This window comes from Anomalospiza imberbis, chromosome 13, assembly GCF_031753505.1.
Source record: "Anomalospiza imberbis isolate Cuckoo-Finch-1a 21T00152 chromosome 13, ASM3175350v1, whole genome shotgun sequence".
In the NCBI taxonomy this organism is placed as follows: Eukaryota; Metazoa; Chordata; class Aves; order Passeriformes; family Viduidae; genus Anomalospiza; species Anomalospiza imberbis.
The window spans coordinates 17290765-17306561 of record NC_089693.1 but is presented as its reverse complement, the minus strand read 5'-3'; the positions used below and the strand labels follow the sequence as shown (position 1 = coordinate 17306561).

General features: G+C 56.1%; 1 protein-coding gene across 1 annotated transcript in view; it reads left to right on the top strand.

Annotated features, from left to right (window-relative positions):
- The window catches only part of ZNF609 (zinc finger protein 609), a 47933-nt gene extending 33523 nt beyond the window's left edge, over nucleotides 1-14410 (top strand). The window contains exons 2-9 of the mRNA XM_068204252.1: nucleotides 124-349; nucleotides 7235-7322; nucleotides 7694-10049; nucleotides 10467-10833; nucleotides 10993-11168; nucleotides 11650-11866; nucleotides 11981-12059; nucleotides 12212-14410. Coding sequence (XP_068060353.1) covers nucleotides 124-349; nucleotides 7235-7322; nucleotides 7694-10049; nucleotides 10467-10833; nucleotides 10993-11168; nucleotides 11650-11866; nucleotides 11981-12054 — 3504 coding nt within the window. The 3' untranslated portion in view covers nucleotides 12055-12059; nucleotides 12212-14410. The remainder of the gene's footprint in view (nucleotides 1-123; nucleotides 350-7234; nucleotides 7323-7693; nucleotides 10050-10466; nucleotides 10834-10992; nucleotides 11169-11649; nucleotides 11867-11980; nucleotides 12060-12211) is intronic.
- The last annotated feature ends 1387 nt before the right edge of the window (nucleotides 14411-15797 follow it).

Sequence of the window (15797 nt, the reverse complement as noted above, 5' to 3'; positions counted from 1 at the left end):
AGTCCTGAGCTTGAGGACTTGAGCTTGAGCTCCAGGAATGTAAATGTCTGTTGATACTTGCTCTCCCTTCTGTGTTCCCAACAGTATTCCTGACGGTGACCACATTTCTCTTTTTCCCCACAGATGGAATCTCCAGTCTCTACGCCCGCAGTGTTGCCCTTGCATCTTCTTGTCCCTGTCGTCAACAACGACATCTCGTCACCATGTGAGCAGATCATGGTACGCACCCGCTCGGTGGGGGTGAACACCTGCGATGTGGCCCTGGCCACCGAGCCCGAGTGCCTGGGCCCCTGCGAGCCTGGGACCAGCGTGAACCTGGAGGGCATCGTCTGGCAGGAGACGGAGGACGGTGAGTGTCACAGAGCTTCTTGCTCTCTGGCAGTGTCACGGGGGAGTTGCAGCAGTCCCTTGCTTCCCATGTCCCTGTTGTGTTGCTCTTTGGCATGTCCTGGGCTTTCCTGCCACCAGTTGAGTGGTCAGGACAGAGGAGCCGTGTGAGAGCAGTCCATAATCTGTCCAGTAAAGGGAGTAATGGGCCAATACTTGCGTCAGCCCCATGTGTTGCGTTATCCCTTTGCCCAGACAGCAGGCGAAAATCTAAGCTGCCGTTTCTCTGCCCTTTGACAAGAGCTGACTTGTTCCGGAGCTGCCAGGGGAAAGGCCGTGCCAGCCGGCACGGGAATTCAACAGAGTTGACTTCATTTTTGCTTGGCAACTCGCAGGTCTGTCACAAAAACACTCAAACCCTGGGAGGCGGCAGAAATCTCCGGCTGGATTAAAAAACCCCAATGGAGCTCTCAAAATCGACTCAGTGGGAGATCAGCCTCTCAGCTCTCTTGCCAAGCCAATCCAATCTTTTTTTTCCACTGGAGCTCATCTCATCTCATCCATGCACAGCTTCATTTGCTTTCCCAGGTCCTTTGATGGGTTTTCGTTGCTCTTGGGGCTCTGCCAAGGAACGCAGGGATGAATAGGTGGCTCAGTGGCCCATGGCAAGCGCTGGAACTTGGCCTTCCCTCTAGCCTGAGTGGGATGCTGGAGGTTTCTGCCTTGGGAGGCACAGGGTGAGCTCCTTGTGTTTGTGTCTGGAAGCAGAAACAGTCCAGAAGCACAAAGGTGAGAGAGAGCAGTGGTGCTGGAGGTTGCATGAACAGTGTCTCCAAGAGCCTGGTCACTTTGTAGGATACACCACCTTCAGCTGGGGAAACTGAGGCACATCTGGGCTGGGTTTTGGGAGACACAGCAGCACAGAGGAGCATTGGCACCCTCCACCTCCCCAGCCCCATCAGCTTGCTGTCCTGGTGTGACTTCCCTCAACCCAAAAGCCCTGGAGCAGCAGAGTTCCCTGAAAATCCCAGGGCTGCTGGAGAGTCCATGGGCAGCGGCAAAGGTCATAAGAGCTTGGACCTTGTATGGTGGTTTTGGTTGGAAATCAGGAGAGGGTCATGGTGACCATGCCAGGATGAATGAACTGAGCATCCCTGAGGCACGGAGCACAAAAACATCCCTCCCTGCCAATTCTTGGTTGAGAGGCCTTGCCATGGGAGCGGTTGCTGTTCTTTTCTTCTGCTCCTCACCCCACCGTGGAGCTCCATGCCTGTCTGCCTGTCCGTCCGCATTACCCCTCGCTTCCGCAGCCACCATTTCAGAGCATGCCTTGGAGGTGTCCTGTGATTTCCCACAGCCCGGATATTTTTAGTCTGTGGTAATTCAGTGAACTCGCACAGAGATGCTTCTCTGCCAGCTGCTGATGGTTGCCACTGTTGGGAGCAAGGATTTCACATCCAGTCCTGCACAAAGGCAAGCCCTGATACTGCCTTTGTTCTCTTTGGGTCTGCTGCGTGCCTTGGCTCTGGTCACATGGCATCTCTCATCCTTGAATGTAAAGGCAGCGGGGGAGCCATCCCTGTTTTTTGCCTGGCATCTCTCCCCTGCCTTCCCATTGTCAAAGATGGAGTCAAGGGTGATGCTGGATCTGGCTGTCAGAAGCTGGAGCTCATGAAATGTTCAGGGATGCAGCAACCATCTCCCCTTGCCCAAAGGAAACAGAGGAGAAAGCTACACCAAGGACATGTCTGCAAAATCAGAGGAGGTGCTTCCAGCATCTGGAGACTCTCCTCAATATCTCCAGAAGGATTCATCTCTCCCCTTGGTCCTTGGTATGTAGCAGCCTCATTGGACTGCATGGAAGGACCCCAGAGCAGTGGAGCAGCTCTTGGCTTGCATCAAGTTTAAAATCACAGAACTAAGGAATGGTTTAGTTTGAAAGGGACCTTAACACCCAGTTCATTCCACCCCCTGCCATGGGCAGGGACACCTTCCACTAGCCCAGGTTGCTCCGAATCCCATCCAACCTGGCCTTGAACACTTTTAGGGATGGGGCAGCCAGAGCTTCTCTGGGAATCTTGTTCCAGGGTCTCACTACCCAGTCAGGAAGGAATTTTTTTCTTAATATCCAATCTAAATCTCCCCTCTTTCAGCTAAAGCCATTACTCTTTGGCCTGTCACTTCTTGGCCTTGCAAAAAGTCCCTCTTCAGCCTTCTTTTCGAGATCCCCTTCAGGCACTGCAAAGGACTCTAAGGTCTCCCTGAAGCCAGCCTTCTCCTCTCTATGTGGGTCTGCAGAATCATGGAGAAAAGCTTCTAAAGCCAAATCCTGGCAATGCTTGGAAGGATAAGTTGGACAAGGAGGACAAGTCCATCTGAGATGGGAGCATGAAGCTCCAATGAAACTGATGATGTCCTTCCTTTCCTGAACCAACTTTGTCCTCATCTCCCACTAGAAAATCTGCCATGAGTCCATGAGCCCTGCTAAAGGCATCTCAGAGGGCTCCCACCACCAACCATCCCTCTCTGGGCTTTTGGTCCACCTTCTCCTCCACCATTCCAGGCTGGTGTTGGCCCAAGGTCTGGTCTAGCTGGTACTGAACACTGTTATTCATGCTCTCCTGCCGGCCATGCTGTTGACACTGTCCCTTTGCTGAGCCTGGCTTGCACAGGGATGTGTTTTATCAGGGCACTTTCAGTGGGGAGCAGCTGTCTTGGTAGCTCCCCTAGTGCTGTTACATGTAATTCTGATGCTTGGGAACTGAGGAACAGGTTAACTGAGCTGACCACACTGGGAAGCATTGCTCTCTTGGCTGCGTCAGGAGCTGCCAGATCTCCTCCATCCCTCTCGGTGAAGCTGGTGTCACCTGGCTTGGACCGTGTCACCTTGTCACCTCCCCACGGTGCCACACCAGTGCTGATTGCCGCAAAACAAACACAAACCCTCTGAGCTATGAGGATCATGGTGTGGCAGCACCTGAAAAATGTCAGCACACTGTACATCCCTTCCTTCATCTCCTTGCTGGGTTGTTAGAGGCAGTTTACCTGTGGCTCAGATTTCTGTACTCCAGACATTTGGACTGTTCTTTTGCAAACTTCTCGTGAGGGTATGATGGAGCACAAGCCTGCCCAGGGTTGGCACATGCCAGTGGACGTGTCCTTGCTTGGAGCAGGAGGGAAATGCAATAGATGGGGATAGAATGGAGAAGATGGGAGGCTGAGAGCAAAGATTTCTCAAATACAATGGATAGTGGCTTAGATTCTTCCTCTGCCAGCTCCCATAGGAACCATGAGGTCTCACCAGGTCTCATGGACTTACACACCTTGAACTTCTCTTACAGGTGGTTCTTCCTACTCCTGGTCCCTGTCTTTTCCTCCTCTGTCTCAGGTGGTGTTGGAGCAGGTGTTGTTGGTGAAGATCAAGGCAAACAAGTCATTGAGCCCCTCAGCTGTGGGCTACCCTGACTGCAGGCTTCCTTCGTGTGTTTTGAGTTTCTCCAAGAGTTCCTTGTTAATACACCAGGCCTCCTGATATTTCCACCTGAATTCTCTTTGTTCGGATGCATTGCTCCTGAATTAAGGGATGACCCTTGGACATCACCCAGCTTCCTTGGGTCCCACTTCCCCTCCAGCGCTTTATCCCACTCTGTCAAACAGGTCTCTGAAGAGCCCATAGACTTCTCTCCTTGAGTCCAGGGCAGTGAACTTTCTGTGTGCTGCAGTCCTGGAAAGCAGTTGGATGGCCAAGGACAGTCATGCACCATCTGAGCATCCATCCCTGCATGATATGATGGGATGATCCTATCCTCCCTCTGGCCCTGCCGGGGAAACCAGGTTCATGTTGCCTGTCGAGGTTCGATGGAGGGGACTTCTCTGTGAGAAGACACCAGAAACCTCCCCCATGCTGGACAAGGTCAGCTAAGGCAGAGCCTATCAGTGATGAGGGCAGGATAATGTATTTAGGAAGGGGAGAAAAAGCAGCCCCCATTCCCCATCCCCCTGTACTGTTTTTGGGGCAGAGATGTAGAAATCAGGAGTAAAGTTGAGCCTGGGAAGAAGCCAGGAGAAGGAGTTTTAAGGTTTGGTTTTATTTCTCATTACCCTACTCTGACTTGATTTGCAATAAATTAAATTAATTTCCCCAGGGTGAGTCTCTTTTGCCCGTGATGGTAATTGGTGAATGATCTCTCCTCACTGGGTGAGGTGACAATTATGCTGGACAGCCCTGTGGTGTCCCCTGTCTCCTGGCAGGAGCATGATGGCCATGAACAGCTTTGGTCTTGTGTCCCAAAGCCTGGGCACTGCAGGTCAGGCAGGATCTCTGCTGGGGAAGAAATTAATGGAAGAAGGGGCATCCCAAAGCCAGGGTATCCTGGAACTGATGCAGGTGGAGGAGGAATTCATGGATACATTCTTGGTTGGGCTTGGGGAATTCATATTTGGAAAGGAGGGAAATGTGCCCCAGTAGAATGGCTCCTGGTGCCCACAGCACCTTGTCCTCCATCCCATGTAATCCCAGGATTTTCTTATACGCTGCCTTCCTGAATGGCAACTTTGCACCATCACCAACCCTTAATTTTCCAGCCAGGATACAACTCTGATGTGAGCACTTGGTGAGCAGGATGCTGAGTGGTTTGCACCCAAATTTGGGTGATATTGATTCCTTAAGAGTTTCAGAGATGTCACCTTCCCATGAAACAAGGTGGGATGGGAGTTACCCAGGTGGGATTCCTTCTGTTCAAGAGCATTGGTGTTCTTGGAGATGTGAAAGCATTGCTTCCTCACTGCTGCCCTTGTCATGCCTGTGCCTGCTCATCATCCTGCCGTGGGAGGGGGACACAGTGGGTGAAAAAATCTGCTTAGCATCTATCCTGGGGTTTAAATTGTCCTGGGTTATTGTTGGAGGATTAGGAGGGGATTTGGTATGATTGGTTGCAGTGGGTTAAATATAGGCTGGTGTGTGTTGGAGGTCTGGTGTTCCAACAGGGAAGGAGAGACGGTGCCAGATCGTTTTGCCCCTGCCTCTTTCATCTCTCTCTTGTGACAGTGGTGGTGGGGAGGAAAAATGCCAGCACCTCTTTCTAATATCACACACTGGCCCCAGAATGCACAAGAGACTCCAGTGGTTTGCCATGCAATTAACTTCCAGCAGCTCATGTGGTCTTCTCTGCCTTCAGAGGGATTGAACTGGCAGGGAGAGCAGAGGGACTGGGAGGAATGGGGGCCTAGGTTAGTGCTGCATGTTCCTCGGTGGCTCCCAGATCCTTGGACAGCTTCTGGGAGGATCCCACAGCAGCTCCCCAGAGGTGTCCTGGGAATGGTGGGGCTGAATTGGGGTGCAGGATGCAGCCAGGAGCTTCTTTGGATTTTAAAGAAGGGGGCACAGTGTTCTGCCTGCCAAAAACTGCTGCATTAGGAAGAACAGAAGGCCACATTCCATATGCCCTCTTTGGGATGCCTGGAACCAGCATCCCAGTGTTCCCACTGATCTTTCCATGCGTGGGCTGCATGGCTGTGGGTTCCCAGCGGTTGGTTCCTCCCTCACATTGTCTCCATCATCACATCCTGGCCATGTCTTTGTTAAGGCAGGTCCCCAGCACCTTCCTCTGAAGGCAGAACCCAGCATCTCTTGCTCACTGGGATGAGCCGGTTGTGGCTCTTGGCCATGTGCTGGCACCATGTCTTCCCATGATCTGCTCACAACATTTTCCAGAAGGAAAAGGAAAAAGAGAAGGTCTGCATTTCATTTCTCTTTCTGAAGGAGCCCCACGTGTCGGGCCTTGGCTCCATGTATTATCCATGCCGAAGCCTGCAGCTGGCTGCTGGCATAGCACAACGGGGGATGTGGGCTGAGATTTATAAACATGCTTCAGGCGCAGCTGCTCCGGGCTCCCTCGGCTCCATCCATCTCCCAGGGCCGTATATCTTGCTGCACTCATCAACCCTTGCAAACGTGTTCCCGAGTTTTACCTTGCTTGGATAAATGTGCCTGGCACAACAGACTCTGTTCCGGTTGTGTGGAAATCAGAGCGATCCGTGGCAAGGACGAGACACCACAATGCTGAGGGATGCTGTGGAAGACCCCTCTTCCTCCCAGAAAAGGTGCTGACGGTCCTTGATCTCGGTGTGGGTGTGAGCCAGGCAGTTCCTCTTCTGAATTAGTGTGGAAAAGCTGAAACTCCAAGGTTTTCTGAGTGCCCAGTGACTTTGCTCTGTGATGGGAGGATGTGGCCCTGTGGATGGTTCTCCAGATGGAAATACAGGGCAGAGGGATTCCCGTGGAGGTGCTGAAGTAAAGTGGCCCAGGGCAACGGAGGGATATTCTGCCAGGATTGGGTTTTCTTGCTAGGGACAGTGCCTGAGCAGGAATGCTGGGCTCAGCTTGCCATCTAGTGGCAGTAGCAGGTTTTTCTGGAGGGTCATGAGGTTCATGTCCATGATGGTTCATAGCCCTGCTGGAGGATTGCGGCTCCACTTTGGGGTCCACAGCCTTGCTAGGAGCTTTCTGCATTTCCCTCAGGGTCTTTCCAGCTCTTTCTTCCTGGAGATCACATTCCCTACCCTACCTGAGGACACATGGAGCCAATGTGGATCTTGAGGTCACCCCTGAAATCCCACAGCCCTTTGGGGATCACTGGGTTTTAACATCTTATGAAAGTAAGGAACAGGAAGAGAGTTTAGGTGAGACATGCCAAGGGAAGGGATGAGCTGGGAGTCTCCAGTTCCCATCTTGATACCCCTCCAGCCCTGAGCCCAATGTCTCATCTCTTCTAAGAGCCCATAACCACTTGTCCACCCTCCTTCAACTCTAGAGCTAAGCTCTTCCTCCTGCCTGTCTTGAGGGGCAGGTTCCTGGTACCGTGAGGTCACACCTGGCCCCATCTGACCTTTTCCCCTCGTCTTGCAGGGATGCTGGTGGTCAACGTCACCTGGAGGAACAAGACATACGTGGGGACACTGCTGGACTGCACGCAGCATGACTGGGCACCTCCCCGGTAAGTGGTTGGGGGGCTCTGTTGGGCTCCTAGTGCTGAGGGCAAATCTGGCCCTGTATGGCCCCCATGGCACCTGGGACACTCTGCCCTGTGCCCATGGGGTTGCCATAGGGATTGGCATCTCCTCCTTGCCCAACCCAACTGCTCCCATGACTCTTTGTCCCTGCAGTCACACGTTCCTTGTCCTGGGGACCGGAGACAGTTTAGCACATCCCAGGGGACCTCTCTGGTTCCTCTTTATTGGTCAGTGGGGTGAGAAGTCTATGGGATTGGTAGTGAGGGGAGTAAGGGGGTCCCCACTGTGCCTTGGGGGCAGAACAGCCCAGCACAGCCATTTCTCTGTTAAAACCTCTGTGTCCTCCTCCCTGTAGGTTCTGTGACTCTCCCACCAGTGACCTGGAGATGCGCAATGGCCGGGGCAGGGGCAAGCGGATGCGCCCCAACAGCAACACGCCGGTCAATGAGACGGCCGCTGCCTCGGACAGCAAGGGGACCAGCAACAGCAGCAAGACCCGGGCGGGAGCCAACAGCAAGGGGCGCCGGGGCAGCCAGAACTCCTCGGACCACCGCACCCCGCCTGGTGGCACCGCCGAGGATGTGAAGGCCAGTCCCTCCTCCGTCACCAAGCGGAAGAGCAAACCCCTCTCCGACATGGATCTGAACTCCAGCTCGGAGGACTCCAAGGGCAGCAAGCGCATCCGCACAAACTCAATGGGCTCGGCCACAGTGCCACCTGCCACGGTCAAGGTGGAGCCAGCTGTTCTGGAGCGCAACTGCCCTTCTCCCATCCTCATTGACTGTCCCCATCCCAACTGTAACAAGAAGTACAAGCATATCAATGGGCTGAAGTACCACCAGGCCCACGCACACACGGATGACGACAGCAAGCTAGAGGCGGATGTGGACAGCGAGTATGGCGAGGAGCCCTCCCTGCATGCCGACATCGGGAGCTGCAACGGTGCTGCCGGGACACAGAAGGGCTCCCTCTCACCTGCTCGCTCAGCCACCCCCAAGGTGCGTTTGATGGAGCCGCACAGCCCCTCCCCATCCAGCAAGTTCAGCGCCAAGGTCCCCTGCAAGAAGAAGGTGGGTGGGGAAGGAGACACAGACTTGGGTGCTCTGTCCAATGATGGCTCTGAGGATGGTCCCTCAGTGGCCGATGAGACGAGTAACGATGACTTTGACTCTCTGGAGAAGCGATGCGTTGATAAGGACAAGTCAAAGAAGGCCTCTGGTGCTAAACAGGAGAAGATTCCTTCCAAAAGCTTGAAGTCCGCCAGACCCATTGCACCAGCCATCCCCCCGCAGCCGATTTACACCTTCCAGACTGCCACGCTGACCACAGCCAGCCCTGGCTCCTCTGCTGGCCTCGCTGCAACTGTGGTCCAGACCATGCCCAACAGTCCCCAGCTCAAACCCATCCAGCCCAAGCCAACAGTGATGGGAGAGCCCTTTGCTGTCAATCCTGCCCTCACCCCTTCCAAGGAGAAGAAGAAGAAAGATAAGAAGAAGAAAGAGCCCAAAGAGGTGGAAAACCCTTTGACTCCTGGAAAAGCCTGCAGAGCAGAGGAAGGTAAGAGCCCTTTCCGGGGGGAATCCAGTGAGCTGGGGATGAAAGGCGAGGGGCTGCTGAACGGTTCATCTGACCCCCACCAGAGCCGGCTTGCCAGCATCAAGGCTGAGGCAGATAAAATCTACAGCTTCACCGACAACGCACCCAGTCCCTCCATCGGCGGGGCCAGCCGGCTGGAGAACACCAACCCGGCCCAGCCCCTGACCCCACTGCACGTTGTCACCCAGAATGGGGCAGAGGCCAGCTCGGTGAAGACCAACAGCCCGGCCTACTCTGACATCTCTGATGCTGGGGAGGATGGGGAGGGCAAGCTGGAGAGCGTAAAGGCAAAGGATCCAGAGCAGCTAGTCAAGGAAGGCGCCAAAAAAGCTCTTTTCCCACCACAACCGCAGAGCAAAGAGTCTCCCTTCTACCAAGGCTTTGAAACCTACTATTCCCCTGGCTACCCCCAAGCTAGCCCAGGAACTCTGAACCCCGGTGGCCAGTCTGCGGCCGAGACTCAGACCTTGAAGCTGAAGAAGGACGAGGAGCAGGAGAACCCAGAGGTGAAGGTGAAGAGTGAAGGCTGTGAAGAGAAGAAGGCAGAGCTCGGCAGTGGCTCCAGCCAGCAGCCCTCAGTCATCCAGCAGCGCCCCAACATGTACATGCAGTCCCTTTACTACAACCAGTACGCCTACGTGCCACCCTATGGCTACAGCGAGCAGGGCTACCATGCTCACCTGCTGAGCACAAACCCTGCCTACCGCCAGCAGTACGAGGAACAGCAGAAGCAGCGGCAGAGCCTGGAGCAGCAGCAGCAGCGAGGGCTGGAGAAGAAGGCAGAGCTGGGCTTGAAAGAGAGGGAGGCAGCACTCAAAGAAGAATGGAAGCAGAAGCCACCCATGCCCCCAACGCTGACCAAAGCCCCAAGCCTCACAGACCTCGTCAAGTCAGGGCTGAGCAAGCCCAAGGAGCAGGGAGGTCCTGATATGGCCAAATCCGTCATCATCCCCAAGCTGGAGGACTCGTCCAAGCTGTCCAGCAGCCAGGTCGCCGAGGGGCTCAAGGTGAAGCTGAGTGAGGCTGGTCACCTAGGGAAGGAGACAGCTGAGACGAAGGCTGGCTCCGAGTGTGGCCGGCAAGCAGAGGTGGACCCTGTTCTCTGGTACAGACAGGTAATGCCCTGCCCTGTCTGCCAGCCCAGCCTTGGGTTTGCTCCTGGAGGAAGCTGCTCACTGGGCTTTGCTGGGGCCATCACCTCAGAGAACACATGTTGTCCTCTGCTTGTGGTGGGACTCCATGGGAGAAAAAGGGTGGGGCTGTGAGGCCACAGATGAGCTAGGGAGAGCCTGAGGAAGGGGAGTGGGATTTGCTGATCTCCAAACCCAGCCTGGATTTGGGACAGGTGGGGCTGCAGGGAGGCAGCTTCTCTGGTGGTTGGCTGTTCTTGCGGGAAGCGGAGGCCACGGGTGGGCCAAGGAGAGCCCAGGGAAGGGGAATGGGGTTTGCCAGTCTCCTCCAAATGCAGGCAGGTTTTGGGACAGGCAGGACCAGGGGGAGGCAGCTGTTCTGATGGCTGGCTGTTCTTGCAGGAAGCTGAGCCCCGGATGTGGACCTATGTGTACCCAGCAAAGTACTCAGACATCAAGACAGAGGATGAGCGGTGGAAAGAGGAGAGGGACCGAAAGTTGAAGGAAGAAAGAAATCGAAGCAAAGAAGCCTCGTCCAAGGAGGACGGGAAGGAGAGCACCAGCTCCGAGTGCAAGCTGACCCCCACCGAGGAGGCTCGCATGGTGGGGAAGGACCCCAGGCCCAGTGTCCACGTCCCCGTGTCCTCACCCCTCACGCAGCATCAGTCCTACATCCCGTACATGCACGGCTACTCCTACAGCCAGTCGTATGACCCCAACCACCCCAGCTACCGTGCCATGCCCACCGTCATGATGCAGAATTACCCAGGTAGGGAGCTGGGAGCTTCAAGGGGTGTCCATTCCCAGCTGTCCCTGCTCTCAGGGTGGGGGGTGGCTGCGGGACATCCTCTCACACACATGCAGAGCCACACGCTCTCACTGTGCTGTCCAAATACTCCGGGTGCCCTGACTGCTCTTCTTCCCCCAGGATCATACCTACCCTCCAGCTATTCCTTCTCTCCGTACGGGAGCAAGGCATCCGGCAGTGATGACAGTGACAAGTCCCGAGCCAGCCCCAGCGTGAGCTGTAAATCCAGCTCGGAGTCCAAGGCCCTCGACATCCTGCAGCAGCATGCCAGCCACTACAAGAGCAAATCACCCACGGTGAGCATCAGCAGAGCGCTGGCTTCGCCCAGCTCTGTGGGATAGTCCCTAGATCCTATAATAAGGTGGGAGCAGCACTGTTTGTCATGTGGTTTTGCTGTTTCTGCTGCTGTGGGGGACCTGCAGCCATGGATTCCAACATTACAAATCCTTTGGGATGGACCAGCCAAACCCGTGCCCCAGTGCTGGGGCATGTCCAGGCCCTGCAGCAACCAGGTGACACCTGTCCTCAGCCCTGGAGCTGGCAGGTGGGATGTGGGGGCTGTCTCCATCCAGTGGCTCCTCCTGGGCTGAGCTGGGAGACAGAGTTTGGACACAGTGAGGAAAGAGTGGTCCTCAAACAGGCCCTGTGTCCTCTACATGGCTTTTGGCCATCCCATCCCATGGGAACCTTTTGGGCAAAGGCAGAGGGAACATCCCGATAGGTGCCCCGGGGTCGCTGGTCATGTCCCTCAGCGTGTGTCTGCTTTCTCCTCTCCAGATAAGCGAGAAGACGTCTCAGGAGCGGGACCGCAGTGGCTGTGGGGTGGTGGGGGGCGGTGGGAGCTGCAGCAGCGTCGGGGGAGCGGGTGCGGGGGAGAGGAGCAGCGACCGGCCCCGCACGTCGCCCTCCCAGCGCCTGCTCTCCACGCATCACCACCACCACCACCTCGGGTACTCACTGCTGCCAGCACAGTACAACCTGCCCTATGCAACAGGTGAGAGTGGGGCTGGGCTGGGGGGGGAGCTGCGCCTGCCCTTGGGCCACGGGACCCTCACACTGTCCCCGAGGGCCCTGTCTACCAGCTCCTGACACGTCTTTTCCCCGCCAGGTCTCTCCTCCACAGCCATCGTTGCCAGCCAGCAAGGCTCCGCTCCCTCCCTATACCCGCCTCCCCGGAGGTGAGAACGGTAAGGCTCTGCTCCTGCCGCACCTCCACGTGCGCGGCCGGGCTGGGCCGGAGGTGGCCGGGCTGTGCGCTCACGGGATGCCCTCGAGGGTTTAGGGTTTGCCCATGGCCATTGGGGCTCGCGGGAGCTGACTTGCCCTTGGGTCGTGGCAGGATGTGACACACCGGGATGCCTGGGCTGTACAAGACGTGTGACTGGCTCACATGGAGAAGCGCTGGAGACTCCTTTTAGACATCAGTTGAATGGTGTTAATTGTACTGCTTGACGTTCCTGCCGTGATCTGAGGCAGACTCTGTCTTCTCCCCTCGTCGGACACACACTGACTCCCCACCCCACCCCTCTTTGTGGAGCGGGTGAGCTGGTACCTGCGGATATATTTATTCTACTGAGCACCAGCACTTGGGGTGGAGGCGACTCACCTGCCTGGTGCATATGAAGAGGAAACAGAAGCACTGAGGTTTCTTGATGAATTTGGGACCCTGCCGTGTCTCTGTGAGCTGCTGCTTCACGATAGGACTGGGGGCAGGCGGGGACTTGGAACATGGGGTCGAGCCTGCCATGTGGCCACAGTCTCAGGAAAGGAAGGAAGGACTGGCTCACAGAGCCTTGGCGGGTGTCAGGGGGCTAGTGTCAGCCAGGTAGGTGGGTGGCAGCCTGGCTGGAGGCAGCTGTGAAGCTCTCCCAGTCCCTCATCTGGTCCTGCACCCCACAGCACCCATAACTCAGTGCCTGTGGGCAGGAGCCGCCAGCATGTGGCCAGAGTGGGGCTGGGGAAGCTCTTGGCAAAGCAGCCTCTGCCCTTGGGGGCTGAGGCTCCATGGGGCTGGGGGCAGCAGGGGACAGAGCTGGGGGCTGTGTCGGTCACCCCACAGGCTGCCAGGGCCCCCCAGGCTGTGCATGGTCCAGACCTGCCTGAAGCTCCTGCCTGAAGATTTTGCTTTGGTTTCGGAGCTGCAACTCTGCAAATCCCAGCCTTTCCTCTGCCCCACTATCATGGCAAGTGCTCCCCAAACCCTGGGGCAGCACATCCTGCTGTGGGGGGCTGTGGCTCCCCTTTTCATCCACCTTTTGCTTTTAGAGCAGCTTCCCCAGGCCGCAGGCAGGGCGCAGCAAGAAACAAGCACACTTAGGTTCTGCCAGAGGCATGTGGGGCCGTGCCGGTCCCTGCTCCAGCCTCGCGCCAGGGCTGGGGGCACCAGGTCCTGGAGGAAGATGGTTCCCACTCCTGCCTGCTCCCCAGCTCTGAGGACAGGGGCTTTCTGGTCCTCTGCCCCCAGCCCCAGAGCGGCTCACCCCAGGCCGACACTCTACCTCGGCCCCGCAGCGGCCAGGCCGCCCTTGCTCTGCCCCCGCCTCTCCCGCTGCCCGGCCGGGGGACATGGGGGCCATCGGTCTCAGTTGTGTGTGTCCGTGTTGCACCCGGCCCCGAGGGCCGCTGTACGGGGATGCTCTGCCTGCTGGGCTCTGTACATACTGTAAAAAGCAATTGTTTGAAAGCTGTTGTTTTGGGTTTTGTTTTCTTTCCCCGTTTCTTCCCCATCCCACTGTACCCAGTTGGAAAGGAGGTGCTGGCTGCTCTCGGCCCAGTTCAGGTGCCGGCGGCACAGTGGCCCCAGCCTGCTCTTGTTGTCTGACTCATTTTTCTTCCACTCTTTGTTGTGTTTGGAAGGAGATGGGGCCGCATGGCCCAGCACACTCTGCAGGGATGAGGTGGGTTGATGGACACACCCCACACCCGTTACAGAGCCACATGCAGCCACGGGACTGGGGACTGGCGGGGTCGGGGTGCTTTGGAGAGCCCCACATCCCACCCGTGGAGGAGTGTCCTGCTGGCTGCTCCTACCTCCAGCCTCGGCCGGCCCGGCACAGCCAGGATCCCAGCACGGCCGGGGCCCACAGTGGCTCCAGCGGCGCATAGGAAGTGCCTGGGGGTGTTGGGGGTGCCACAGGCTTTGCTGGCAGTCGGAGGGGGTTGGGGGGCTGCTCCCCACCTTCCCAGTTGGGTCCCAGTTGAGTCTCCCTTTAGGTGTTAAATGAAACAACAGTTTATGCAGAATAGGTTTGAGGTTTGACATTTTCCGGGTTCTCTGGGCCAGCTGCTGCCCACAGGGTCACCCCCAGCCCCGGTGTCAGACCGTTGGTGTTTATAGCTCGTTTCCATTGGCGTTGCTGTGTTGGGTTTCATTTCAGTCTTCCTGACTCTGCCCTTCTGTAAAGTGTACATTATTACCAAGTTCCTTGTTTTTTTATATATATATATATAAATATATATATATACAAACTGTACTCTTCTTGCCTTTGTACATTTAGGCAAGGAGGGAGAATAAATCTTTTTAAGAGACAATCACAAACCTGTGAGGGTGGCTTTTTCTTGCTGTTCCCCCAAGTCTGGTCCTTTATCCCTAAAGAGTGTGGCCAGTTATTTTTGAGGGTGGGAGTCGGGGTTTCCCCATCTCGGGCATCTGAGAAGGCTCTTGGTGTTCATTGACCCCTGGATCCACCTCTGCCCCAGCACTCATGGCTCTGGTGGGTGCTGCAGCTGGGCTCAGACCTGGTGATTGGAGGCAGAACCCCCCAGGGCTGAAGCGCTGGGCACCAAGGCCCTGCCCTACACCATGGCCTCAGGGTACAGGAGGTACTGGAGGCACGGGGCAGGCGCAAGGCAGGGTTTGGCTCCTCCAGCTTTGCCATGGAGATGATGATCCATGTGGGAAGCAGCACCCAGGGACACCAGAGGCACCTTCCAGATTTTCCAGAGGGTGTTTGGGAAAGCATTTGGCAATCTGAGAAATCCACATTTGCCCTCCTTTACTTGAGGCAGGGCAGGAGAGGATTTTAAATTGCCAGAGAAGCACATGCAGTGGCACAGCTTCTTATCTCCAGCACAATGAAGAGCTCAGATCAGCCTCACTCCAGCTCCTGTGACCAGAATCCTACATTTTACCAGTCAATTTTACCAGTAAGAAGCAAAGTGGTTCCCATCCCATCAGCTGGGATGTGCCAGCCTGGGGCACCATGGGGTGGCAGCCAGCCACTGGCACATGCAGGAACACCCAAGAGGCAACCGCCAGTCCTGGGCTGGAGCCGGGGCAGCTCCAGCTACAAGAAGGGATAAAACTGCACCCTTCTCAAGCCAGCAGCAGCACTCAGCAGTTTCAGCCAGGGAACACCCATTCCCAAGGGCTCCTCTTTCAGAGGACAGCCCATTTGATTTTAAACTGGTAGAGGGTCTAATGTCCTGCTGGAGGGAGCAGAGCTCCTTTTCCTCTTGGTTCCATGGAGGTGAAAGAGGGCAAGAGAGACCCAAATTTACGATGATTTATTCACACACACTCATATCCCAGCCCCACCTCTCCCTAGCCAAACACTCGCCATGGTGGATATGGAATGACTCAGGTCCAGCTTCAGAATCATCCATTAAGGGCAAGGGCACAATAGGAACAATCCCACAACAAGGAGCCAGGCCAGGAAGAGCTTGAGGGCATGGCCCTGGGGCACAGCCCCCTTCCCTGGGGCTGCCAGACAGAGCCAGCCAGGATACAGGGACAGTGCCACGGGACAGGGACAGGGCACCTCCTCCACCATTGGACAGGGCTGGGCCAAGGCATGACCTACCTACTGCTGGCACCATGGATCCATGGCACCATGACCCTTTCCTGGAAAAGCCCCTGGATGGGGAGAATAGCCCAGGCCCCACACAACCCTTTGGTTTGGATACAGCCATTGGTGGTATCTCAA